General features: G+C 38.2%; 1 protein-coding gene across 2 annotated transcripts in view; it reads right to left on the reverse strand.

Moving 5' to 3' along the window:
• The window catches only part of MCTP2 (multiple C2 and transmembrane domain containing 2), a 248047-nt gene that overhangs the window by 83444 nt on the left and 139197 nt on the right, over positions 1–25406 (reverse strand). For both annotated transcript variants that reach the window (XM_067695631.1, XM_067695625.1), the window contains 3 exons: positions 17929–18031; positions 16441–16543; positions 975–1076 (listed from right to left, as the gene is read on the reverse strand). In XM_067695631.1, coding sequence (XP_067551732.1) covers positions 975–1076; positions 16441–16543; positions 17929–18031 — 308 coding nt within the window. The remainder of the gene's footprint in view (positions 1–974; positions 1077–16440; positions 16544–17928; positions 18032–25406) is intronic.

Consider the following 25406-nt stretch of genomic DNA (forward strand, 5'->3'; position numbering starts at 1 on the left):
CCTTCCCTTTCTAGAACTTACTGCTGATACTATGACAAGGAATGCTCACAGCTAAGTAAGCCATGTCTGCGCACGCCTAGGGATTTCTGCTCCTGGCACTTGAATAGTATGCCCACCTAGAACCAACTGTGCTAATTCGCAAACCTGTTTATGCCCATTTTACCTGTTACTATAATTCTATATTAATTATATAAATTATTGAAATACAGATCAAGAGACTTGAAATCGATGTTGCTCTAGAAAGCCTTGAGAAAGGTCAGTGACTAAAAAGATACTGCTATTGAGGTGATGATTTTATGGAAAAATAATCAGGAGGAATTCCACATTCAGATTGTTCTGTGAGTGTTTTTTAAAAAATATCTCTACTTTCAAGAAACTGAAATTAGAAATCATAGATGTTACGGGTATATTTATGCAAGGAATATGCTGTAGAACTAAAAATAATATGTCCATGCTATTTAAAAAAAGGTTTTAGGCCCACACCTAAAAATTGGCAAGTGAATGTAATATTTATGTATTTTATTTATATTAAACTAAAAGTTTAAGATACATTAAAAAAAATCCTCCTTTAACTGTAGTTTTCAATCGAGTAACTACCTATCTTGATAGTGTTGGATAGCAGGACATCTACTATAATAATTAAATAACATGTCAGAGGCTTGAAGATATCTCTGTCCAACAGCCAACTGTTGCCTTGGAAGAAGATTAAAGGTAATATAGCTAAGAACCTCATTTTCCTCTTATTTTTTTTTCCCTTGACATTTATTGAGAATTACACACCATCAATTCTACTGGTCCAACAGGATTAATACCAGACTGTCCAGCACTGATTTTTCTTGGCTCAGTTTTAAAACACTATTTTCTTTGTAGCTGCAAAAATTCTGAAACATTTTACATTGATTTGAATCTCTCCAGGCTGGTCACCTTTTACTTTCCATAGAGAGAAGCTGGGACATATGTCCAGTTAGACCTACCGGATTATATATGAGGTCCATCTCCAAGTAAATAACTCCTTTAAAAGCTTGTTCTAAATCTTTATTCTTCAACACGTAACAGTTTGTCTGTCCGTCTCGAATCTGTCATAAACAATAGATAAAATACAGACTTTCTATGGGATTTAAACTGAACGAGCTGACAAAATTGAAAATGCAGAACGTGTACACAGATGAAGCCAATATTAAGCAAATATTAAAACTATGTAAATATTAAATCATAAATCAACTTTTAATTCTAGAGTGCTGCTATAACTGATAAGAAGATAAAGTAACCATCACCAGGCTGAAACTGATATACGAGAGGAAAATTAGTGGTACAAATGATTACTAAGCCTACCAGAGTTTTCATTCAAAAATCCCAGAGGTTAAACACTTTTATTTGTTAAAAAATGATGAATATTCTACAAAATTTCTGGCAAATACTACTCAAGATTGCCAAGGTCATGGGAAAAAGGAAAAACTTGGAAACTGCCACAGTCAGAAGACTAAGATTAGATGATAAAATGCAATGTGGTACCCTGGGTTGGATCCTGGAACAGAAAAAGGACATTAGTGGAAAAACTGGTGAAATCCAAATAAAGACCAGAGTTTAGTTAATAGTAATGTACAATGTCAGCTTTTCTTTTTAGTTTTGATAAATGCATCATGGCAATGTAAGATGTTAACATTAGAGGAAACTAGGTGAGGATAGATGGAAACTCTGTATCACTTTGCAAACTGTCTGTAAACCTAGAATTATTCCAAAATAAAAAGGTTATAAAATAAGATGTTTTATTTATTTATAAAATGGTATTTTATTTTATAAAAATATTATAAAATATTTTATACAATATTTCATAAAATATTGCCTTATAAAATATTATTTTATACAAATATTATTTTATACAAATACTATGAAATATTTTAAAGAAATGAATAAAGGAATGAGTTTTCTAAAAATGACCAGTGATTCACAGCCAAGGTGCAATGCAAATTAAATAAATCAGCACAGCTAAAGTTGAGGTCAAAATACAAAAACATTTCAAAAGAACAATGTGCTGATGATAAACCTACAAAACAAACAACTTCTTCTGATAGCATCTCTCAGCCAAGCATGTCACATCAATGCCACATACCAATCTACCTGTGGACCCCAGCGTGTGAGGCATCTAAGAAAAAATCCCCTGTATCATTTTGGAAATGACTCGGCTCCCATTATGGCATCTTCCTTACAGATTTGATAGCAGCAATGCTTATATGATACAGAGTGGTAGTATATGCATTTTTAAACTTCTGGCTTATTCGAAGCATATCTGTTAACTCCAACAGGGCAGAGCAAAACTTGAGCTGACCAAAAGCTCCATTTGGGATTGTAATGATCAAACATCTGAAATAACATAGGAAATTTGAGGGCATGAAATCTGAGCCATATTTTAAATGACTATTGCTGTCACTACAAGAATCCAGCACAAGTGTTCTTATAAACAGTGGTGGAGATGAGTTGAATAAGTCACGGGGGGGAAACAGAGCCATTCCACTTTACAAGGGAGAGGTCACCTTCCTTCCCAAAGTCACCCCACCTCTCTCAAATTGAATAGGTTTTAAACAGAAAGATGGCTTTCCTGGCCAGTGGCTAAGAGGAAGGGGGTACCCCATAAAGACCTGGCTTCCTTCCTAAACGGTATCCAAACAGGATTCTGAGCTTCCTCTTTTATCCACTGTCTCACTTAATAAATTGTGGGTGTTAAAGTTGAAAGAAATAAATACAAAAACAGCATATGACAATTTGCCAAGCTGACTTTGGTCCAGTTTAGTTTTGCCTCAACCCATAATCATTGTACTGTTATCTTAAAATTTCCATGATTTCTTAAGGGTTAAGAAGGGCAACAGAAGAACAAGAGGTATCAGTATAAAAAGAAATATTTTATAGTCAAAGAATTTTTTTGTTTTTTTGGGTAAATGATCGTTTCCTCTTGCTCAATGTCCTTGAGTTGTGTCAGCAAAGCCCAGAATCCACCTAGGACATTAAAGAAGTTTTTAAAGCTAGAGATATAATTAAGGCTACTCATGTTTGGCACTTTCATATATTATTTTAAAATATATAAATTGTAAGTTTAAAAATTTGTAAAAAGATTGAAAAATTATAGGAAATAAAAAAGTCCCTTTGAATGTCCATAAATAACCACAATTCTTTCCCTGAGAAGGAAATTAGATAGGGATTTGGCACGTACCCTTTCTAAATTTTTATTGAGAATTTATATTCATAAATATATCCTTGAAGAAAGTATTTTACATTTTTTTGTGTTTCAAACTGTATATATTTTGTAATTTCATTCTGTATGTATCAATAGTATTTGGTAATGTGTCTGTATTAGTATATAGATCAGCCTCATTTCTTTAAACTGCTATGTAAAATTCAAAATCTGAATAAACCACAATTTATGAACCCTTCTATTTATGAATATTTGGTTGATTCCACTTTTCAGTCTGTCCTCTATAAGGAATATCTTTTGGGAAAAGATAAACTGAGAGATAGAGGAAATACACTACTTTGTCTTTGGGATATGCTTGGGTTAAGAACAGATCAATGCATTTGAATATTTAGTGTTATAATTAAACACTGAGATAGTAACCAAAGAAACTATTTGTTAAATATTTTCATTTTCCATGGTGTTTATATAATTGAACTTCAAACACATGAATACAGGATAAAAAGTTCGGTAACACCCCAACTTGCCAAACTCCTACATGACAGTATTTATATAATAAATGAAAGCTAAACATATATTTTTCCAGTCAAGAACTATATTTATTTATACTTAACTCTGAAAATTATTTCTAGCATTTTATAATGTTAAAACCTCTATGAAATAGGACAACTAAAGCACAGCTAAAAGAAAACTTAGAGCAAAGAATCTATATATACTTTTGTCTTTAGGTATGAGATAGTCACTTCAATTAAGACTTAAGTTTAATTCTGAGAACTCTATCACCCAAGGCAAATTGTGACAAATGGAAATCTCGAAGTTCAACTGCAGAGTCTTCCTGGGCTGACATCGGGGAGGATTTCATTTCACTCAGATAGAAGGAGGAAATAATAGATAATGTCCTTAAGTTTAGTGTTACAAGAAAACTCTTCAAATTGACTTATCACACACCTTTACATACTTGCCTTTCCATAGGTGAGGAGTACAGATATCAGGCAATAATTTGGGGAAGGCATCTCTGCAGGACAGTTATAAAGATTTAACCTAATCAGCAATTAAACTTCCATAATTAGGGAAACGGGCATTTCCATGTTCCTTTACATTATTTTCAGAAACAAAATGATATATCAGAAAGCTAACCATGCTAACCGTGAATTCTTGGTTACATCAGACAGCGAACGAAAGAGCACAGGAAGTCTGTTTCTGAGTAATGATTCAGGATTTCAGAGCCAGAGAACTAGTTACAGAGAAGGTAGTCTGGTTTAGATTTTAATCTGACCTGAAGTTATCTTTAACCTATGCAATTTTTCTCTATCTAAAAGAATTTTAAATCTGCTTACACAAGCTTTAAGCATGGTAAATATGAAGAACTTTTAAAAAGTTTGGTGATAAAACTAATTTTTGAGCCAAAGAGATACTACATTCATTATATTAGAAAACAAAACTTTTTAAATTAGTATGTGGGTTAGTATGTGGGACAGAGAAAAAATATTTTTCTCAGCTGGAACTCTTTTTAAAGAATTCTCATTATTTAAAAAAAAAACAAGAAAAAAAAGAGAATTCTCATTATTATGCTTTACTGTAAAGTTTTGATGTGACAAGATATCAACTGATTCAACAGCAAAGTTAATCAGAATCGATATGAAGGAATAAAACCATCAGTTGCTTTAAGGAGAAAAGATACACATTTAACATCAAAATCCAAACTGAAGAGTCATATTGATCCTCCCCAGCCCCCAATTCGACCTTCATGTGAATAAATGGAGAACATTTGGGTGTAAACAAGTGTTATTCTTTCAGAAGCTTTTCATTGCATGCAAAAGGGAAAATAATGTGACATAACAATACAGCAGGTGATCCCCACTAATGCACATGCAAGGTGACTCCAACAAAATGTGATGTGAACAGACACATATTCACATGGGATATGTGGCTAGGAGAGAAGAAAAGTAAATATCCTTTACTTGGTAGTGATTCTATTCATATCCCCACTTGGAAACACGCCTGTTTACCACCGCAGGAGTTACAAACAGCACGAGAGACTGAAAAGCCCATAAGGTCACTGTTTGCCCTGACACAGTCAACCACCAGCCAGCCAGTAGAGGCAGCACTGAACTCATCACCCCAGCCCTCCACATACAACTCACCTTTCTCTGTGCAAGGCAATCCAACCCACCTATTGCCTGAATTCAAAACCCAGCACTGAACTTTGGTAAAGGCAGAAAACCCTGCTGTACCCAAAATGTATTATCAACTCCTCTCCCTGAAATAGAAGCTGTCTTTACAAAGTAATATTTACTAATTGTAAGAATGGTGTACAATTTACAAAAATAGCTTAAAAAAAGGAAAAAAAATGTAACTTTTACACTATTCCATTTTTTAACAAACAGATCTCTAATTTTTAATGTACTTTTATAAATATTTATCTTATGAAAATAGGATCATAGTATATTGGATGAAGTTTGGGACTCCTTAGAGGCAGATGAAGTGAGTTTAAATTCTGGTTCTGCCTCAGAGTGGCTGGGTAACTTTGGATAAGTTACATAACTCCTCTCTTCTTCAGTTTCCTAATCTGTAAAGTGTGAGTTAAAAAAAAAAGGATACATATCTCAGCAGTTTTTGTGAAATAATCAGCAAAAAGCAGTAAGAACAGTGACAAGTACACAGAAATTGCTTATTAAATAACATGATTTTTTCTGTCTTACTTTCATTTATGTACTTTTTAATCACTCGTGTTTTAAACTTTAAAGAAGTATGGGAAACACTCTCCAATGTAAAAATCGATTCTCCATAATTTAGAATGGTTCTTCATCTTAAGAATATTCTATAATTAGCTTAACCAATCTTCCATTGTAACTAAGATTGTTTCCAATTTTTAACAACTGTAAACACCATAGATATCTTTGTGCTTCCATGATGCATTCCTAAAAATAAAGTCTTAGAGGTGGAATTATTGAGTCATATGGTACACCTATTTTTATCGTTTCGGCAAGTATTGCCAATTTGCTCTCCTAAAACGTTGTGTTAATTTATACTCCTAGCCTCAGTGAATGAGCCTGTCCGTTTCCTTCCAATGTTGCCAACCATAGGCATTTTTATTTAATATACAGCAATTTCATAGGAATAAAATGGCCTCAGGTTGTTTTAATATGTGCTTTTTTTATATAACTAATGAAACTGAACATTTTCTGTCGTATGTTTATTAACAGTGGGCCATGGTAGGACCGTGAAACCAGACAGACTTCACTTTAATTCCCATTTCTGGCGTTTAGCATCTGTGTGACCATGGGTAATTACTGTATCTCTCCAAGCCCCAGCTGCCTCTCTAAAATAGATATCTAGAATATAAATGCTCCGAGATATGTGTCTATTAAATTTTAATCCAAGGTGCCTTATAGGAGGCTGGTAGCAGGTCATGCTCCCTCCAAAAGCATCTGAGAGAGTCCTTTGACTACACTTAATCATCACTGCTCATGAAAAATCTTGACTATATTTCTTAATCTGACTGCTTAAAGTAATTTGGTAATTTAAGCTACTAAAACAAGGGTGATGAAGATAAGAGCTTACACTTTAAGTGCTTACTGTGTGCTACTGTACTCTTTCTACATTTACCAAACCATTTAAATCCTCACCACAGACCTCCAACACAGGTACTGTGAAAATTTTCATTTCATAGAGGAGGAAACAGAAATGTCAAGTAAGGTGTCAAAAGTCACACAGCCAGTTAATGGAGAAGACTGGGGGCTAACCCAGGTGATCTGGCTCCCTCTTCTGCACTTTAAAAAAATAAATAAATTTATTTATTTGGCTGCATTGGGTCTTCATTGCAGCTCGCGGGCTTTCTCTAGTTGCGGCGAGTGGGGGCTACTCTTCAATGTGGTGTCCGGGCTCTAGGCACACAGAATGTAGCACGCAGGCTCAGCAGGTATGGCGCACGGGCTTAGTTGCTCTGCGGCATATGGGATCTTCCCGGACCAGGGCTCGAACCCGTGTCCCCTGCATTGGCAGGCAGATTCTTAAGCACTGCACCACCAGGGAAGCCCCCTCTTCTGCATTTTTAACAACCACAATGGTGGTTGAATAAAGCATGAGCCATTCGTATGCTTATTAGCTATACAGATTTCTGCCTCCTTGATTTAAATTTTCTGTTAGGTTGAATTGTCTTTTCCATATTGATCAAAAAAACACTTTTATATTAGTGCTGGCATCTATTTGTTTTATGCTGCAAGTATTTTTTACCAACCTATCCTTTGTCTTTTAATCTTCTATGGAAATTTTTGTTTTCACCATGACATCTTAAATCTTTCTTCCTTTATCATTCCTGTTTTTCAGTTTGTTTATGTAGCACTTCCCATTATTTTAATAGTTTTATTTATGGAACTATAAATAAATAAATATTTATTTTGTTTCAAGCATTTGACCTTTAATTCACCTTGAAATAGTTACTGTGTTTGGTGTAACATGCCGATGCATTTTTCCCTGATGGATAAGCAACCAACTTACCTCAGAATCACTTATATAGTGATCACTTAGTTTATCCTCTCAATGACTTCATGTTTCAAGTTTATCATATATTAAATTTCTCAATTAGTCTTTTTTTATGTCCTTCAGTACAGTTCAGAAATTCCTCACATAGTTAAGCATTATAGCATTTTTTTGTTTCCTGTTATACTCTTTGATTTTTTTTTAGGTTTTTCAGATTTTTTTTTTTAGGTTTTTCTTTAGGTTTTTAAGATTTCTATTGGGTATGGGCACTGTTTTTCATTTTCTTAATTTTGATATTGTTTATACATAACTGACCTTTTTTTATTCTAATACAGTGTCTATTAATTTTCTTTATATTTACAGATATTATCAGCTAGTACTTGCAAATAATGTGTTTCCTTCATTCAAATATCATTTATTTCTCTTACATTTTTGCATTGGCTGGATCTGACCTAAAAGGTTTAATTTTAATAGTTAATTCATAAGTATATAAGCTCATTAAATTCTTGCAACAATCCTAGCAGTAGAAACTACTGTTATTTTCATTTTAAAAATGAGGAACTAGAGCAGCTTCCCTGGTGGTCCAGTGATTAAGACTCCAGGCTTCCACTGCAGAGGGTGTGGGTTCCACCCCTGGTTGGGGAAGTTCCACATGCCACGAGGTGTGGCCAAAAAAAAAAAAAAAATGAGACACTAGAATAACTATCTCTAGTGTTTCAGCAATAAGTCTTAACGTTTGTGATACTTCTGATAGATATCATTCATCATGTTAAGGCACTGCTCATCATTTACTAATTTATTAGACTAGTTTTTCATAATCAAGAATGGATGTTAAATTTTATCAAGTACACCTTCTACATCTATTGAGATTGTCAAGGTGCTTTTTTTTCTTAACTCAATAATATAAATTACACAATTAGATTTCCTAATGTGTTCAATCTTACTGATGTTCCATGAAAGGTATATAATTTGCTTTTTTTTTAAATGTGTTTTTTTTAATATCAGAATTATTTTAGTCTCAGGGAATGATTTCACACATTTTCCATTTTATGTTCTCAATAAACTTCAATAACATTTAAGAATTGCCTGTGCAGTTAAGGTTTCAAAACTCATGTTCATTAAATGATTGAAATGTGTTATTTTCTTATTCGGGGGGAGGGGAGTATGCAGGGAGAAAAGGGTGGAGTTATTTGATAACTGTTTCTGATATTTCCATCATTAATGATTTTCACTAAACAGTGCATTTAATACCTGATATTCAAGTTCCTCTAATTATGTTTTTAAAGATAATTTCCTTGATATTTTTATACATTAACTTCTTCAAATGGGGTACTGTATTATATTTTTAGTTAACTTGGGGAGATTTTTATACCTTTACAATACCTAAGTCTTCCCAAGGTATGTCTCTATATTTATTAACGTTTTCTCTCATACTTAGTAAAATTTAGTTATGTTCTTCATAGCAATCCCCATATTTCTTGTTGTTCATTCATTCTTAATAGCATATGTTTTCCCTTTCTTTCATTAGCCTTGTAAATGGCTTGCCTGTATCACTGGTTTTGGGGGGAACTAATACTTGGATTTATCAAATACACTGTTTAAATACTTTCTATGTAATTGCTCTTTTATTAATCTTCATAAATTTCTTTATAATTTTCTCAGTTTTCTTTATTTTAGTTCATTTTGTTGAGATGTTGAATTGATTTTCAACCTTGTTGTTCAATTATAAAACCATTCACGTAACTTCCCTGGTGGTCCAGTGGTTAAGACACTGTGCTTCCACTGCAGGGGGCACAAGTTCGATCCCTGGTCAGGAAACTAAGGTCCTACATGCCCTGTGGTGCAGCCAAAAAAAATTTCCTCTGAATAATACTTTTGGCCCGTACCCATCGTTTTTATATATTGTATTTCATTGTTAGTTTCTAAGAAGTTTATAGTTGCAGTTTTGGTATCTACATTAGCTACCTGAGATTTTTTTTCTACCAAGGGTTTTGATACTTGTTTCATTTTTGTTATTTATTTCTCTGTGCTGTGATCACAGTACAGGTTCTGCCTTTTTGAAATCTATTGAAGCGTTTTGGACCCACAACATAATCAACAATTAAACAAGTTAAGTGGGTATGTGAACAGAATATTTTATGTATTTCTGTGTGTGTCTACCCACACATATGTTGGACAAAGCTTACGGCTGATTCTCTAGTCTAAGAACCACCATTTTAGTTTGTTTAAAATTCACCTGAGAACTTGTTAAAAAAATAAAAACAAAAACAAAAGAGATTCCAGGGTTTCATCATCAGAAATTTAGTAGCTGTGGAATCATGTGCAAGGGCTTTCGCTATTAGCATACACTTCATGGAACTTGGAATTTCAAAGACTTGGCACTTTAAAACATCACCTCAAAGCTTTGTTTTTTGTTTGATTTTTAAAAGCTAGATAGATAATATATGTTATTTTTCTGCGATTCCAATTTTGTAATTTTTCTGGTGTTTCAAATATTATATATATGTGTGTATATACATATGCACACACACATTTCCATGGCAAGTCATTCACGTAAAAGTTCCTGTCTTTATAACCTTATTGATAATTAAATTATTTTGTAACTCATAAAATAGCCTCCTCCGTATGTTTCTCACTTACCTTTTATTTACATTTATGTGTTACACTTTTGTTCATCCATTTTAGTATTGCCATGTTTGAGGTGTCTCATCTAGAAGAAGCACTTAGATTTTACTCTTTCACTCATTATGAGAGGTTTTTCCATTTAATAGAAAAGTTTAACCTATTCAACGTTTACCATCATGCAGGATATGCTCACATTTATACTTTCTATCTTCCCGTTATAGGACAGTAGAGGAATCCCACTAGTCATTCTTTCTCCCTTGGCCTGTCGTAACCAAGTATCATCCACCTTCTACACCAGTTATGGTTCATGATAATTCCAGCATATTCATGGCACCCTTTGCTGGTTTCCAAGGCCAACAGAAAAATGTGCCTTATCTTCCTTTACTTCAATGAACATGTTGGACCAGGATTAGATGAGGAAGAGAGTTGAATGTTTGTGTCCAAAAATCACCATTTTGCCCTGTTAAATTTTGTATTTGGTTATACATCCATAAACATTTATGTAAAGTAAGATAAATATTATATATTTCAGTGGCCAAAATTTCAGCATTAACTTAAAAAAATATGATTAAGAATGTCCAGTACAATGTGCAAAATCCATCATAGGTGAGAGTTGGGCAAATACTTAATTGGAAATGCAAATGAAGATGTGCATGGACATTTATTTGGTACAGCAATTATAGAAAATTTATCCCATAAAGCTAATTAAGTGAGGCTGTTATTGGTGCACCTAGTTACCGTGCACTGGCTTCACAGAGAAAGCTAAGGGCTGCATGAAGGCCTGTGCTTCTGATATAAATTCACATATGCATGTTGGCATAGCTTACACAAGAGGACTCAAATTTGTTTCAAAATGTAGGCCCTGGGCTTCCCTGGTGGCGCAGTGGTTGAGAGTCCGCCTGCCGATGCAGGGGACACGGGTTCGTGCCCCAGTCCAGGAAGATCCCACATGCCGCGGAGCGGCTAGGCCCATGAGCCATGGCCGCTGAGCCTGCGCGTCCAGAGCCTGTGCTCCGCAACAGGAGAGGCCACAACAGTGAGAGGCCCGAGTACCGCAAAAAAAAAAAAAAAAAAAAAAAAAAAAGTAGGACCTCATCAAATTGAGATGACTTCTCCATAGATAGTAGGAAATAACAACAAACAGATGCTTTTCCTATTTTACAGAAAGCTGATTTTCAAAGTCTTCCAAAATTGACCCATTAGATAATTAATTCTAGGAGGGTAAACACATGTTTAAATAAGAAGGATGAGAAGAACTTAGCCAGATTTTCACCACAAAATCAAGATCACTTAATTGAGAATAGCAATGAAAAATAAATCTACTGAACTGGATAATTATTAGGAGACAATGTCTATGTTGGGAATGTTTTAAAACTAAAACATTCCTACTGTTTTCCAATGTGTATTTACTATATTATTGATTAGAAGATTTTTGGAAGAATGTGGAAATGTACAAATATTAAAAGTTTTCAGGACTTCCCTGGTGGTACAGTGGTTAAGACTCCACACTTCCACTGCAGGGGGCACAGGTTAGATCCCTGGTGGGGGAAGTTCTCTGTGGTGCGGCCAAAGAAAAAATTTTTTTTCAGATTATAATCCAATCCAACTGCAATTTTCTACTGCTTTTAATCATGAGTAAAAAGTTTTGCATATCTATATAATCATTCTAAAAAACTGTTTTTTAAAAAGTTGAACAGAAATGAAATCTATGGAAGGATGGCTCACTGTCCTGTATTTTTTCAATTCTGATGTATATCTGAGCACATGTATACGCTTTGAACAATTCACCACCATTAATAAATATACTGATTTTAGAATATGAATTTTAAGGGAGCCAAGAGTCATCCAATATATTCACCCTGATTAAAAGATATAGTGAATTCAGAACAGGCTCTTTATTTAACAGGCTGAAATGCACTTAGCACATTACCATTTCGAGAGAGTAAAAGTTGAAGTACTTTCAATACTTTCCACTTAGACGTTTTAAAATGTAGTTTGCATTTTCTCTGAAAGTGTAAATCAAGTTTTAGTTTATGACTTGATTAAAGAAAACATGTTCTCACAAAAATTACGCACACTCTAAGAAATACAATTTTTGTTTTTAAATACGAAACAAGGTATTATAGGACACTGTTCCATATCCTATAGAGGTAATAGTGAAGCACCAACGAATCCATTTTTATGACTAAAAATATTAAAAAAGCAGGGAAATAAATCCTTTTCCTAAGAGGCATAGAACACAGAATTGAAGGGTTTTCTCCTTGATGCTTTTTTTCTGGAGTTGCAACCAATTCCTCCAGGAAGTCTTCCTCCCCTATAATTGCTTCACACAGGAGCCAAACTTTCTTCCTAGTTAACTGCTCTGTTATATCCATGCCAAAGCCTGCAGATAATCCCCCCTCACAGAACAGGCCCCAAACTCTCTCCACCCCTCCTGAGCTGCACTCTCCAGCCTCCCTGTTCACACTGAGAGCTAGGCACCAAGGCTGCTCTTTGCTTCCAGAATGTGGCCTCTCCTTTACCCTGCTGTTCCTCTGCTCATGCTTTCCCCTCTGCTTGGAATGGCCTTCATTCTTCACCTCACCCAGCAGTCCCTATCAACACCATACTCCTTCCTGGCCAGCTCAGACTCCCCACTTTCTAAAGTCTTCCCAAAGTTAAATTCAGCCCTCCCACCTTGCATTTTCCTCTTCCTTTTATAGGGCACCTAATATTTTTGGTCATCTCACAGGCATCTCCCATGAAATGCAAGTCTTTACTTAACTCTGTATCCCACCTGCCCCCCTGCCCCCCACCTCCACTGCACTGAGCCCAGTGGCTGCAAAAAACAGATCTTGGTTATGGCTTTTGGCACAATATTTACTTAACAGCTACTCACTATGGCAGCACAGCATCCTCTTAGGATGGCTCTGATATGAGACTGCCTAATTCAAACCCAGCCTCCCCTACTTACCAGCTACAGGTCTTCCTTTGCCTCTCAGTTTCCTCATTTGTAGATGGTCATAATAATAAAGCATGCCTCATTAGGCTGTCATAGAATTAATGATGGTAAGTGCACAGCACAGGGCTCTAGGTAAGTATTGCTCAATAGACATTAAATAAAGAAAAAACCTAGATCTAAATACATTTTAAAATATACCCTCTAAATCACAAGTTAGAATTATTTTAAAATAATTATAAATATAAACAAAATTTATAAATATAAATACTATAGATATAAGTAATATAACTTTTTTAAAAAATCAAATGATCAATGAAATAACAAACAAAATTTGCCTGTTACAGATACTGAGGGTTATGGCCTTTTTTTCTATCACATTTATATCTACACTTTAGGTAGGGAATCATTTCATTTGGAGAAGGTATGTTGCGGGTGTATCGGGAAGAGCCCACACAGATCTTAACGTAAGATCTGATCACTTTCCCAATCTACTGGTCAAAGCAGCAGAAATAAATATGAACTGAAACAGCCATGCTGAACAACAACTACTGAAATGTCTTATTCAGCTCAACATCCCTGGGCCCTCAAAGTCCCTAAGGGGAGACATGGCTCAGGCCACACTGCCTTTACACAGTGGAGACCTTTCAGATCTGGGCTTGTTTCTCCACGTGCTACATTTATATTAGAAACAAGCAGTATAAACCAAATCAAACACTCCCCGGCTAGAAACCTCCCTGTGGTTTCCCATCACCACTAAGAAAGAGCCAAAGTCCTTCTAACTTTCAGGTTGTCAGCGTCCTACAAGGTCCTCTTCCATGCCACCCTATCCCCTATTCTTTCCTATCTCACATTTGCTATTCTCTACTCACTCTATTCCAACCACATTGCTCTGCTATTTTTGGAATTTGACAGTCAAGGCCTGGCCTTGGAACCTCTGAACTTGAAGATTTCCTGCCTGGAAGAGTTTCCCCAGATATCCTCCTGGTTTTCTCCCTTTCCTTACTTAAGTTCTCAGTCAAATGTTCCCTTTCCAGTGAGGTAATCGCTGCCTGAACCACGGAAAACTGCATCCCTTCCCCACACACATCCTCTTGGAGGCCCCTCCCCCTGCTTCATTTTCTACATAGCACTTTTCACCATCTAACCTACTGTGCATTGCTTTTTTTTTTTTTTTTTTTTTTTCTGGTTTGTATATTGCCTCCTGCAATCAAAAGATAAGTTCCAGGAGAGGACATAGCTTCACTGCAATCATTGTTAGAACATTACCACCTCAAACAATTCTTGGCACACACTGAACACTTGATAAATATTTATCAAATGAATGCTTAGATTGTGGGGCAGCTTATCAGCAACCTGAAAAATTAAGGGGGCTAATGGGCTTGCTTGCATTGAAACAAAGTCTTTCACAAATCACTCTATCTTGTATTTTGAAGGATATAGTTTGAAAGCTCTATTAATTTAGGTCAATGGTTCTCCACTCCACCGGGAGTGACTCTGCCCCCTTCAGAGCACTGGGCGATGTTGCAAGACATCTTTGGTTATCACAACAGTGATGGGTGGATAGGTGCTACTGGCATCTAGTGGGTAGAGGTCAGGGATGCTGCTAAACTTCATACAGTGCATAGGACAGTCCCCGCAGCAGAGAACGATCCGTCCAACAATGTCAGGAGTGCTGAGGTTGAGAAAACCTAAACCTGATTTAGCCAGAGGTAATTTCTTAGATCTAACTCCACAGCGTATAGCGATTGTACATTCCTTGGGAGGGAGGAAAGAAAGTCAGTCAACTTGTTGGTATTCTAGGAAGACCAAACACACAAAATGTTTACATGCGAAACAGAGGGAGGTTAATAAAGATATGAAGTGGCGTTCACCCAGCAAGGAATCAAATATGCTACTAAGGATTTATCTATAAAACAAGAGGAGAAATGTCCAAAAAAAATAAATGTTAGAGAGAAAGGACACTAAATTCTAATGGAGAGCTTTGGTTCCTTGTCCCTTTAGACCTCTTTAAAATTGTGCGCCATGTTCTTGTTACATGTATGCTTTTAGGAATAACGGACAAAGTTGTAATAAAAAAAAAAAGGAGGGACATCCCACATCACCATCTCCTCTCTGAGAGCCGGCGTGGCTTGTTGCTGGTGGCTCAGAACATTCGGCAGCAGCCGGCTCTGCAAGGGAGCAGCTGCTCCACCATGCTCTTCAAGTAACATCAGGGATATGAGAACTTGGGGAGAAATTAACCAAGCAATCAAAAAGATAAGAGATATTGAGAGGTGCAATGTTTCCCCCTCTGTAAACACCATGTGAGCTAGTCTAATCTCATAGATAAATTACAGACTGCTCCAGCCACAAAAATGCACTAAGAGCTTTGGGAAAATAAGTCTTTGGGAAGAAAGAAATAAAGCCTTCCTCACTGATAAACGCCGTTACAACTCTACCACACATTGTATGAATGGTTGGATGAAAAACTGAAATTTTCTCCTCTAGAAGAGTACATTTGGCATAAACATAAATGCCCAATTAATAGGTGAATTCAGATCCCAGCTTTCTACCTTTGCCCATGTAAAGACATTATATGATGCCCTGAATTTTATAGGGTATTTTATTTTCATTCAGCTCTAAGCTCACTCTGACACATTACCTTTTAAGGGGACTACCAAAACAGCACTCTTTTTCCAAGAGAGGCTCTCTGCTTTCTCCCACAAAGCACTTTTGGAGACTGAAAACAAACGGGACTACTAAAAAGACAAACAGAATTTTTGAGAAAATGGTCTTTAGTGGAATCGAGAACAACTATGCAGTTACCAGCAAGTAATCTTTGAAGAAATGGGCAGTAAGGAAGCAATGAAGAAAAACATGGATGTTTTTCATTCACCAATGGAAAATCAGTCATAGATATGTATTCCCTGAAACAAAAGAGAAACTCCTATCTTAAGAGGGAAAGACTGAGTGTGGATTGAAAGACCGGTCAAAATGTTTTGGTTGGTTAAATCAATACGCAATTGACACACAGAGAAAATTATGTGACTTTACATCTGAAACTACTGAAAATACTGGAGAAGGATAAGGAATAAAACAGCTGTTTCCTGCTATAGCTGGGAGGATTCCCCCCCGCCCCCAGATTGACAAAGATAAAGCAACTCTAGACCATAGAAACTTGTCAACTGTAAAATGACTCACACACTGTATATTAACGAAGGTAACTTACAGACAGCAAGGGAATGGCAACTTTCCCAAGAAAATCAGGGGGTTTATCTCCATCTTCATCAAACACAGTCACTTCCAAAACATCATGAATATCTTTAACGGGACTGAAACAAGAAACACACCATGCGTTAGATACAAAAACACAAAAGTGAAGTCTGTTCCATGAAGATCTGAAAACACGGTTTCACTAATTAAATCTGTATGTCCTCAGAGTATAAAAGTACCATTTAATTAAATTCCAAAAATTAAATCAAACTGACTATTCCCAAACCTTCCATCAGAGAAGATTCAGACATCCATATGGAAAAAAAAGTCAACTTTTTTACTATGACATTTTCCATGTATATGTGTCCTCAAGGGCAGAACTGTTAAAGAAACAGGATAAAGAAAGAGAACAGGGGACAGAATAAGGAGGACACTGATTTCAAAGTAGCTTCCAAATGAGAAGAACAAAAATCAGATTTACTTTACTTTAAACTAATGAAGAATTCCCAAAAAAAAAAAAAAAAAGGTCAAAGGTCAAAATCACTGTTTGCCGAGATCCCTAGAAAGCATCCTATTGTTGAAACACAGAGTACTAAAAGTCTCATGCATATTTACATCCTTATAAACAGTTTTTACGTTGACCGGAAGCCAGACATTGGCTACGATGAAACACGGAGCCATGGTCATTGGCAGGGTGTTGACCAAACCAGAGACTTGCATATGGCAATTTGCAAACCTGCTTAGCACAGTTAATCCTCTTCTCATAGATCCTTGGGAAGTTTCTGCTTGGGAACCACCAATTCCATTCAATACGAACTATATTCTTTCAGTTATAAGCACAGACAGAGCATTTTTTCAGTGTTGTGAGGCCGGGGTACCACCATTTCACCCAAATTCAAAAAGGGGCCTCCCCTTTGATGGCCAGACGCCTTGGAATCTAAAGCAAACTAGGAATATACCCAGCCTCCTAAATGCCTGAGTCTGAAAAGTGAACATCACTACGGAGCAGGTCATTCAGAGAATCTGGAATATAAGGGGACTTTGGGAGTCCTTGAGGAATTGCAGATAATCTATATGTTCCAAAAGACTCTGGCAGAATACAAGCCTTCAGATATTAAAATAATGTTGTACCATATAAGCTCCTTGAATTAAAGACAGGTCTACATTTGTAATTTCCTTTAACCCAGGAATGAAGTAGTCTGGATTTATGGAAGCTTCCTTCTACTCACAGATTAATTTAGTCACTAAAAGACCTACTTTACAAATGCCTCTCCTATAACACTCCCTTGCAGTTCCAAATGGTCTCTTCTATTATTAACACTATACTCTATAAAATGAAAGCATAAAAGGTTTTCAGAAAAAGAAAAACAATAAACTCACTCTTTGCCCATAAAAATGGACAGAAAGTTCCACTCAAGAGCCCCAGACTGCCCCAAACATATCAGGGATAATTGGTCTCTGAGTTAAAGCTGCTCTTTGATATTCCAGGGGCTAAAGTACTTACAATGTAAAAACTTTGTTCCACTCAGGGTTGAGGTTTTTGTAAATGGTATGTGTCTGAAGTCGGTCATTTCCCAACTCCAACAAGCAAAAGGGATCGCTCTTCCCTGCAAAGAGAACACAGACGTGGGTCAGAGACAAAGGAATCTCCTTGGTCAGAGGCAAGTGAATCTCAAAAGTGACAGAGGCAAAGTGAACAAAAGTCATGCACTTTTTTTCCAATTATTATTATTATTTTTTATTTTATATTGCAGTATAGTTGATTTACAATGCTGTTAGTTTCAGGTGTACAGCAAAGTGATTCAGTTATACATATACCTATATCTATTCTTTTTCTGATTCTTTTCCCATTTAGGTTATGACAGAATACTGAGTAGAGTTCCCTGTACTATACAGTAGGTCCTTGTTGATTGTATATTTTATGTATAGTAGTGTGTATATGTTAATCCCAAACTCCTAATTTATCCCTCACCCCACCTTTCCCCTTTGGTAACTGTAAATTTGTTTTCTAAATCTATGAGTCTGTTTCTGTTTTGTAAATAAGTTCATTTGTATCATTTTTTAGATTCCACATATTTTAACAATAAAATTGGGCTTGCTGATAGAGAACAGACTTGTGGTTGCCAAGGGGGAGGGGATGTGAGGGAGGGATGGATTGGGAGTTTGGGGTTAGCAGATGCAAACTATTAGATATAGAATGGATAAACAACAAAGTCCTACTGTATATTCAATACCCTGTGATAAACCATAATGAAAAAGAATATGAAAAAGAATGTGTATATATATATATGTACAACCATCACTTTGCTGTACAGCAGAAATTAACACAGCACTGTAAATCAACTACACTTCAATTAAAAAAAAAATTGTGCTTGTCAAAAGATTGAACGTGAGCCTCTCTTTTTAGCAAGCCGTGTAAGCCCTGTGTGGGAATTGGGGAGGTGGACAGACATATAGGTGTCAGCACACTTATTGGACTGGGACTGACACACAACCCAGATGCAGCCTTGAGAGCAATGGCAACACTGGTTTCACAAGAGCAGGTGTCAATGTGGCATGTTAGAGAGTCCAAGTTTGTGTTTTGTTTCCAAACAGAAGCACATCTCTCTTTCCTTCCTAAATTCTCTTTGAGCCAATATAATTTTTTTTTCTTGTTTTGGCCACATTGTGTCTTAGCTGCGGCACGCGGGGTCTTCGTTGAGGCATGCGGGATCTTCTGTTGCGGCACGCAGGCTCTTCGCTGTGGCACGCGGGCTTCTCTCTAGTTGCGGTGTGCGGGTTTTCTCCCTCTAGTCACGGCGCACAGGCTCTTTGCTGTGGCACGCGGGCTTCTCTCTAGTTGTGGTGTGCGGGTTTTCTCCCTCTAGTTGTGGCACTCAGGCTCCAGAGTGCAGGGGCTCTATAGTTTGCAGCACACGGGCTCTCTCGTTGAGCCACCCGAGCTCAGTAGTTGTGGCGCGCGGGCTTAGTTGCCTCGCGGCATGTGGGATCCTAGTTCCCCGACCAGGGATCGAACCCACATCCCCTGTATTGGAAGGCGGCTTCTTTACCACTGGACCACCAGGGAAGGCCCTGAATGGATATAATTACTCGTCTACAACTGGAAGTCTATGATAACTTACATGTTTCTACGAGGTGATAAGAGAAATGAGAAAAAGTGTAACCATGGCTGTTTAGGAGTTAAAACTCTGCTCTGGAGTGAGTGGCCACACACACATATGATCTTATATATTTAGTAAATGGTGAGAATACACATGGGACATTTTTGGTGCTCAGACACATGTAGAAGTCTAATTTCATCAGGTTAAGTTCAAAGTTTTTATCTTAAAAGATAATGAAGCTTAACCTTTACTTCTCCCATCTCACCTCCTCTTCTTCCACCCTACCTCACACAGCCTCCAAAAGAAAAAAATAAAAAGATTAAAGAATCCTGAATCCAAAGGGGCACACAGAAAGCTACCGCATAAGAAGTCTCTCCCCTTCTGTTGGGATTGGCAGAGGGATCCAGAGTTGAAACCGTCAGGGTCTTTAACGTTCGCAGGACATGAACACACGGCCTACCTCTGCGCACACTGGCACTTTACAAAGTGGTGTGTACTAAATTAATTGGGAGCAAAAGGACAGACATGCCTCCAACAAATGGCCAAGGAATCCCAGACCAGGGCCTAACTCAGACAGTGCTCAGGCCACTTGACCTACTGGCCTACCATTCAGGTCACTGAACCTACATCTAATTCACTTAATAACCGGGAGCTCTGAAGTACTGCAAGTCATTAGAGAGACACATGTGCAGGAGCCAGCATGAAGATGATATTTCAAAAAAGGAAGAAAAGAAGAGCAGCTGCATGGCTAAGAGTCAGTGTTAAACAGGAGATTCCATTCAGCTGACTAGTGGCCTGGACACTTAGATGCCTGGCCAAAGCTTTTAAGTCAAGGCTATTATCTCAGTGGCCAGCAGACAGTGATCGAGCCATGGACACAGATGAATGTGTTGGGGTCATCACTTACAAATAATGGAAATGATCCCTGTCTAAATTTAGCAGAAAAGGAATTTATTAAAATAATAGCAAGCAGCTCTCAGGATCAGACCACAGATTGGAGAATCAGGCTGGAAAAATCACTGGAGACCAAAGAATGCTGAGGCACAGAATCTCAGTCAATCTCTCACCCCAGGAAAAGTCTGGCATGGCCTCTGCTTCCCAGGAAAACTGGCCCCACCGACACCTCCGACCCCAGCCCCTAAATGTAGCTGCTTCTAATATGAATTCTCCACTCCCGCTTCTTTGCCTCACTTGATGTAGATGTAAAGGGATGGCCCCTGCCTAGCAAATCCTCGTGCCCTAACTTCCAGGGCTCAGAAAGGGAGTACATATTGGCTTTCCACCACATGAAAGTGGCTCTGAGCCCTTCCCCAAAACATTCGATGAGAAGCACCCCAAACCTAGAAGGGGTTTCAGATGTTGGGCAGCCCAAATCAAACACACACACAAATCCATCTGCATCTGTAAAGAGTCTTGCTTCTTTAAGACATTTTACTCAGTCATCAGAAAGTGAAAAAATGCCATTTGCAGCAACATGGATGGACCTAGAGATTATCATACTAAGTGAACTGAGTCAGACAGAGAAAGACAAATATCACATGATATCACTTACTTACGGAATCTAAAAAAAAAAAGGATACATTTTGTAATTTTGTTTCTAGTTGTGGCCTTTTCTTTTCTGCCTAGATAAATTCCTTTAGCATTTGTTGTAAAGCTGGTTCAAAAGAATTGGATACAAATGAACTTATTTGCCACATATAAATAGACTCACCGACATAGAAAACTTCGGTTACTTACACGGTTACCAAAGGGGATGGAGGTGGGGAGATAAATTCGGAAGTTGGGATTAACACACTACTATATAAAACAGATAAACAACAGGGACCTACTGGATAGCACAGGAACTATATTCCATAGCTCATAATAACCTATAATGGAAAAGAATCTGATTCATGTGTGTATAACTGAATCACTCCGCTGTGCGCTTGAAACTAACTCAACACTATATTCACTACGCTTCAATTTTTTTAAAAAGGCAGTGAACGTCTGGGACTGTGTTTCACGGGGCACAGGGTAGGGGTTGGGTGACAGTGCAAAAGGTCATGACATCTCTCGAGTAACATGAAAAGAACATGAACATGAAAGAACACACATGTTCTCATCCTCAACCCAAGCTGAAACCACTACTTAACCGTTTGTCAGACTGTTGGGAGGTGTCAGGGCTGCTCCTCCAGAGACACTGACATGCCATCCCACCAGCACTTGCTCGGGGGGAACCGTCTGACGCTTGTAATGAAAGCCCGGGGGCTCCTCCACAGGGATGTGGAGAGGGTCCGGGCCTGTGCCTGCACAGGTGGGCTGATCCCTGCCTACCCCATCCCTCTCCAGCACACTCTTCCGCTATCCCAGCTAATAAGGAACAGCCTTCCTTCCAGGAACTGGGAACTTCAGTTGTGTGTCTCCAAGGAACACACTCCGCCGACTCTCTGAAGATAATTCCGTCAAAGCTCATTAAAATGCTGCATTTATTAATATGACAGTATAAACAGGCAGAGAGGAGGAAGAAGAAGCGAAGACATTAACACATTTATAGAGTAATGTATATACACTTTAGGACTGATTTCTTGCCCTTCAAAGATTCCAGATAGACAGGGACTTTCAAAAAAAATTTAAATAATGAGTATTTTTATTCAATCATGATAAAACGATCTCCCATCACAAATGTTTCCCAAGAGTACCAAGCAAACAGTACCAGACAAAGTGACATATATACACTTGGGTCTGCACTTTTGCTCTTTGCTCCACCTGTTTTCACAGGTAAAACATCTAGATGACCTCTTCTACATCCAGATGCCGTGTCACCTTGACACGGCTACACCACTGGTGATTCCGATTCACAGTGGGGTGGTGTTTCAGCGCCTTGCTCTCAATAGCCTTTGCTATTTTTGAACAGCACGTTAAAATTCATTTGTATTCCTTGAATGGCAAGTGGAGGTTCCTCGCTTAAATAATTTTACCTTTATATTAGTTACAGAAGTTGAATGACAAGCAATAAAAGTATTTTAGAGGTCAAATCGTTCATCCAACAAATATTTATTAAGCGCCCATTCTGCTCTTGGCACTGAACCAGGCCGGCCCCAATGTACACAGACCACCAAGTCATTACCTTCAAGGAACTCTCATAATAATTATGCTTTTCAGCAAATGTCACCTTTCCAGTGAAAACTTCGCTCACACCCTCTGCCAGAGGACTAAGCTGTTCCCCTCTGTGATCTCCAACTGTATATTTTCCTTGCCCCTTTTCCACTGCACACCTGTACATCTCTGTTCTGTATTTAGCCCTGTATCCCATTGCAGGCACAACCAAGGTATGCATGCCCCTCTCATGCCCTGTGAAGAGTGTCCTGGCCCAGTGACAGAAGGCAGCAGGGGACTTTGGGCTCTGCTGATGGGTGTTGGCTGGAGGGAGCCAGGCTCCTCCCGCTCTGTGCAAAAAACGATGCTTCATGCAGGTTCTCCTTTAATCTTCACGTCCATTCTATGAGGTAAGGTATGTCTGTGCCATTTTGCAGATGAGGAAACCAAAGTTCAGAGACATTTAAGTTGGTTGGTTAAAGTCCAGAAAGATTTCACAGTGGAGGTGAATTCTAAGCAAGGTTTAGGAGGAGACTGATTCGGTTAAAAGAAATGGGTAGGTCCTTGCTGAGGAGATAGGGACAGATCGGAGCCTAACATTCATTAAGTAGATGGATAGATAGATAATAGATAGACAGATACAGATATAGATACATATATATGCATATATACAGCTAAAGAGTGGTGATCAGGAAATGTAAGATATGGGTGGATAAAGGAAGAGACTGGCTGGAAGCCTGGAAGGCCATGACTGGTGCCGTTTTTAAAAAATTTATTTCTTTTTACTTATCAAGCAGCCAGGAGCCACCAAAGACTGTCAACACAAGGGGCAAGACTTTCTAGAGGAAGGTAATTCCTGAAGCTAACTGTGGAGCATTATAGCTCAGGCTAGGGGCGGATGTGGGAGTGGGGACAACAGCCACTCCAGACTTCATTTCCAAAATCTCTCCCTTCAATTCTTGCCCCCAACCATCTGTTGATAAACCTTACTTTTGCATATTGGAGCCAGTTCTAGTGTTCATCCTGAAAATCTGTGTTCTCTGACAACTTATCCCACACCATCCATCCTGATCTATCTCCTATTTCCTAACCTTTATCAAGTTGGCGTGTCTGTGCCCCACCCCTGACCAGCACACAGAGGTACGGGGCTCAGTCATGCTTCCTAACTCTGCGTGTGGAATGGCTTCTCCCTGCAATGCTCTTTCAAGCCCTGCTCCTCTCCAAAACAAAAACAAACAAACAAAAAAAAACAGGACCAACTAACCTCCGAGGCCTAGTTCAAGATGCATCATCAGCATGGAACTTTCTCTGCCACCTTAAACTCCAGGGAGCTCCCCACTCAGTCTCCTATGATCATTAGTTTGGGCATCATAATGCCACACCGTATGATGTACCTGCTCCTCCCTTCAACAAATAATTTATGGTTTCCTAAAATGTGGAAAGTACTGTGCTGGGCTGTGAGACGGATTTTTAAAGAAAGAGAAAACACTGATCTCTATTCCTTCTGGACCTAACTTTCAAGTATCTCCTGCCTTCCCGAGTGGGTTGCAAGCATCTTTAATCCAAACAATGGCCTCGGTGGCATCCTGCAGATGAGGACGGATCGCTTCACCGCGGCAGACATCCAGAGCTGGGGACAGACAGGTCTCACTTAGGACTGTGAGGTCTGCAAAGGAAGAGGACACTATTGCTGAAATGTTTTTTAACTACATTTCTGATGTTGTAATAATATTCTAGCACAAACAACTGATGACATGAGAATTTTTCCTTCTCCTAATTCCATTCCCCTGTCACCGCTCAAGCTCCATAAAGCACCATCATCCACTGAATCTGCCTAACATCTCCCCATTTTCAGTCTTGCACCCCCAAAATCCCTGCTCTTTGCAGCCACCAGAATAAACTTGTATTTAAGTTCATATCGGATCATATCAGTTCCCTACTTAAAAATGTCTCTAATTTCTTCACCTGGACCCCATGTTCCTATATAATCCGGTCCCGCCTAATAACAATAGCCTCCTTGCCCCTAAGGGTCTCCTTGCTCTGTTCTCCAGTTTCACTTGCTTTTCTGCATGTCTTGGGAAAGCCCTGCAGGCTTTGGAACATGCTGTTCCCTCATTTGAAAACTTCTTTTCCTTCAGCTCTACTGTGCTAATCCCTCCTTATCCCTGACACCTCAGCTAAAACATCACTTCCTGCAGGAACACCAGTCAGGTGTCCCTTTAATGAACCTGGACGCCTGTTCTTGACCTTGACAGTATCATTGTCATTAGATGCCACTGGGTTAGCAGTCATTCCATGTGAAGGCAGGGACCAATTCCTCTCCCCCACCATGTCACCAGGACCCACCACAGGCTCACACACAGAGGAGGTGTACTGGCTGAGTAAATGAAGAGCGTACTAAGAAGCCAGCCAGTAAGATCAGTTGTTAATCAATGAACTGAACTCATTCACTCACAAGGTACCAGGTAAGCTACAAACTGCTAAGTCTTCGATAAACTCCCAAACTTTACATCAACTAGAGTTCATGTTCCTTGGCTGACCGCTAAAGCAGATGGCCTGCCGGAGCAGATTTGTATCGTTTTTTACGTGTTTTTAAAAAGTTGTTCTTGACTTGGGCTCATCTAGCCCTGAGGTTCTCATGAAAATTAAGAGCACTGAATAACTATGGTTGAGCTTCCTAGAAATTCAATTACAGTCAACCCTTTGAAAAGGGGGCATCTTTAAGAGGGGACATATTGCTATGAATATAGCTTCAAACAGCAGACAATGAAAACAAACTAGAAAATGGACATGTGACTTAAAATTC

The sequence above is a fragment of the Pseudorca crassidens genome, chromosome 1 (genome assembly GCF_039906515.1).
Source record: "Pseudorca crassidens isolate mPseCra1 chromosome 1, mPseCra1.hap1, whole genome shotgun sequence".
NCBI classification, from domain to species: domain Eukaryota; kingdom Metazoa; phylum Chordata; class Mammalia; order Artiodactyla; family Delphinidae; genus Pseudorca; species Pseudorca crassidens.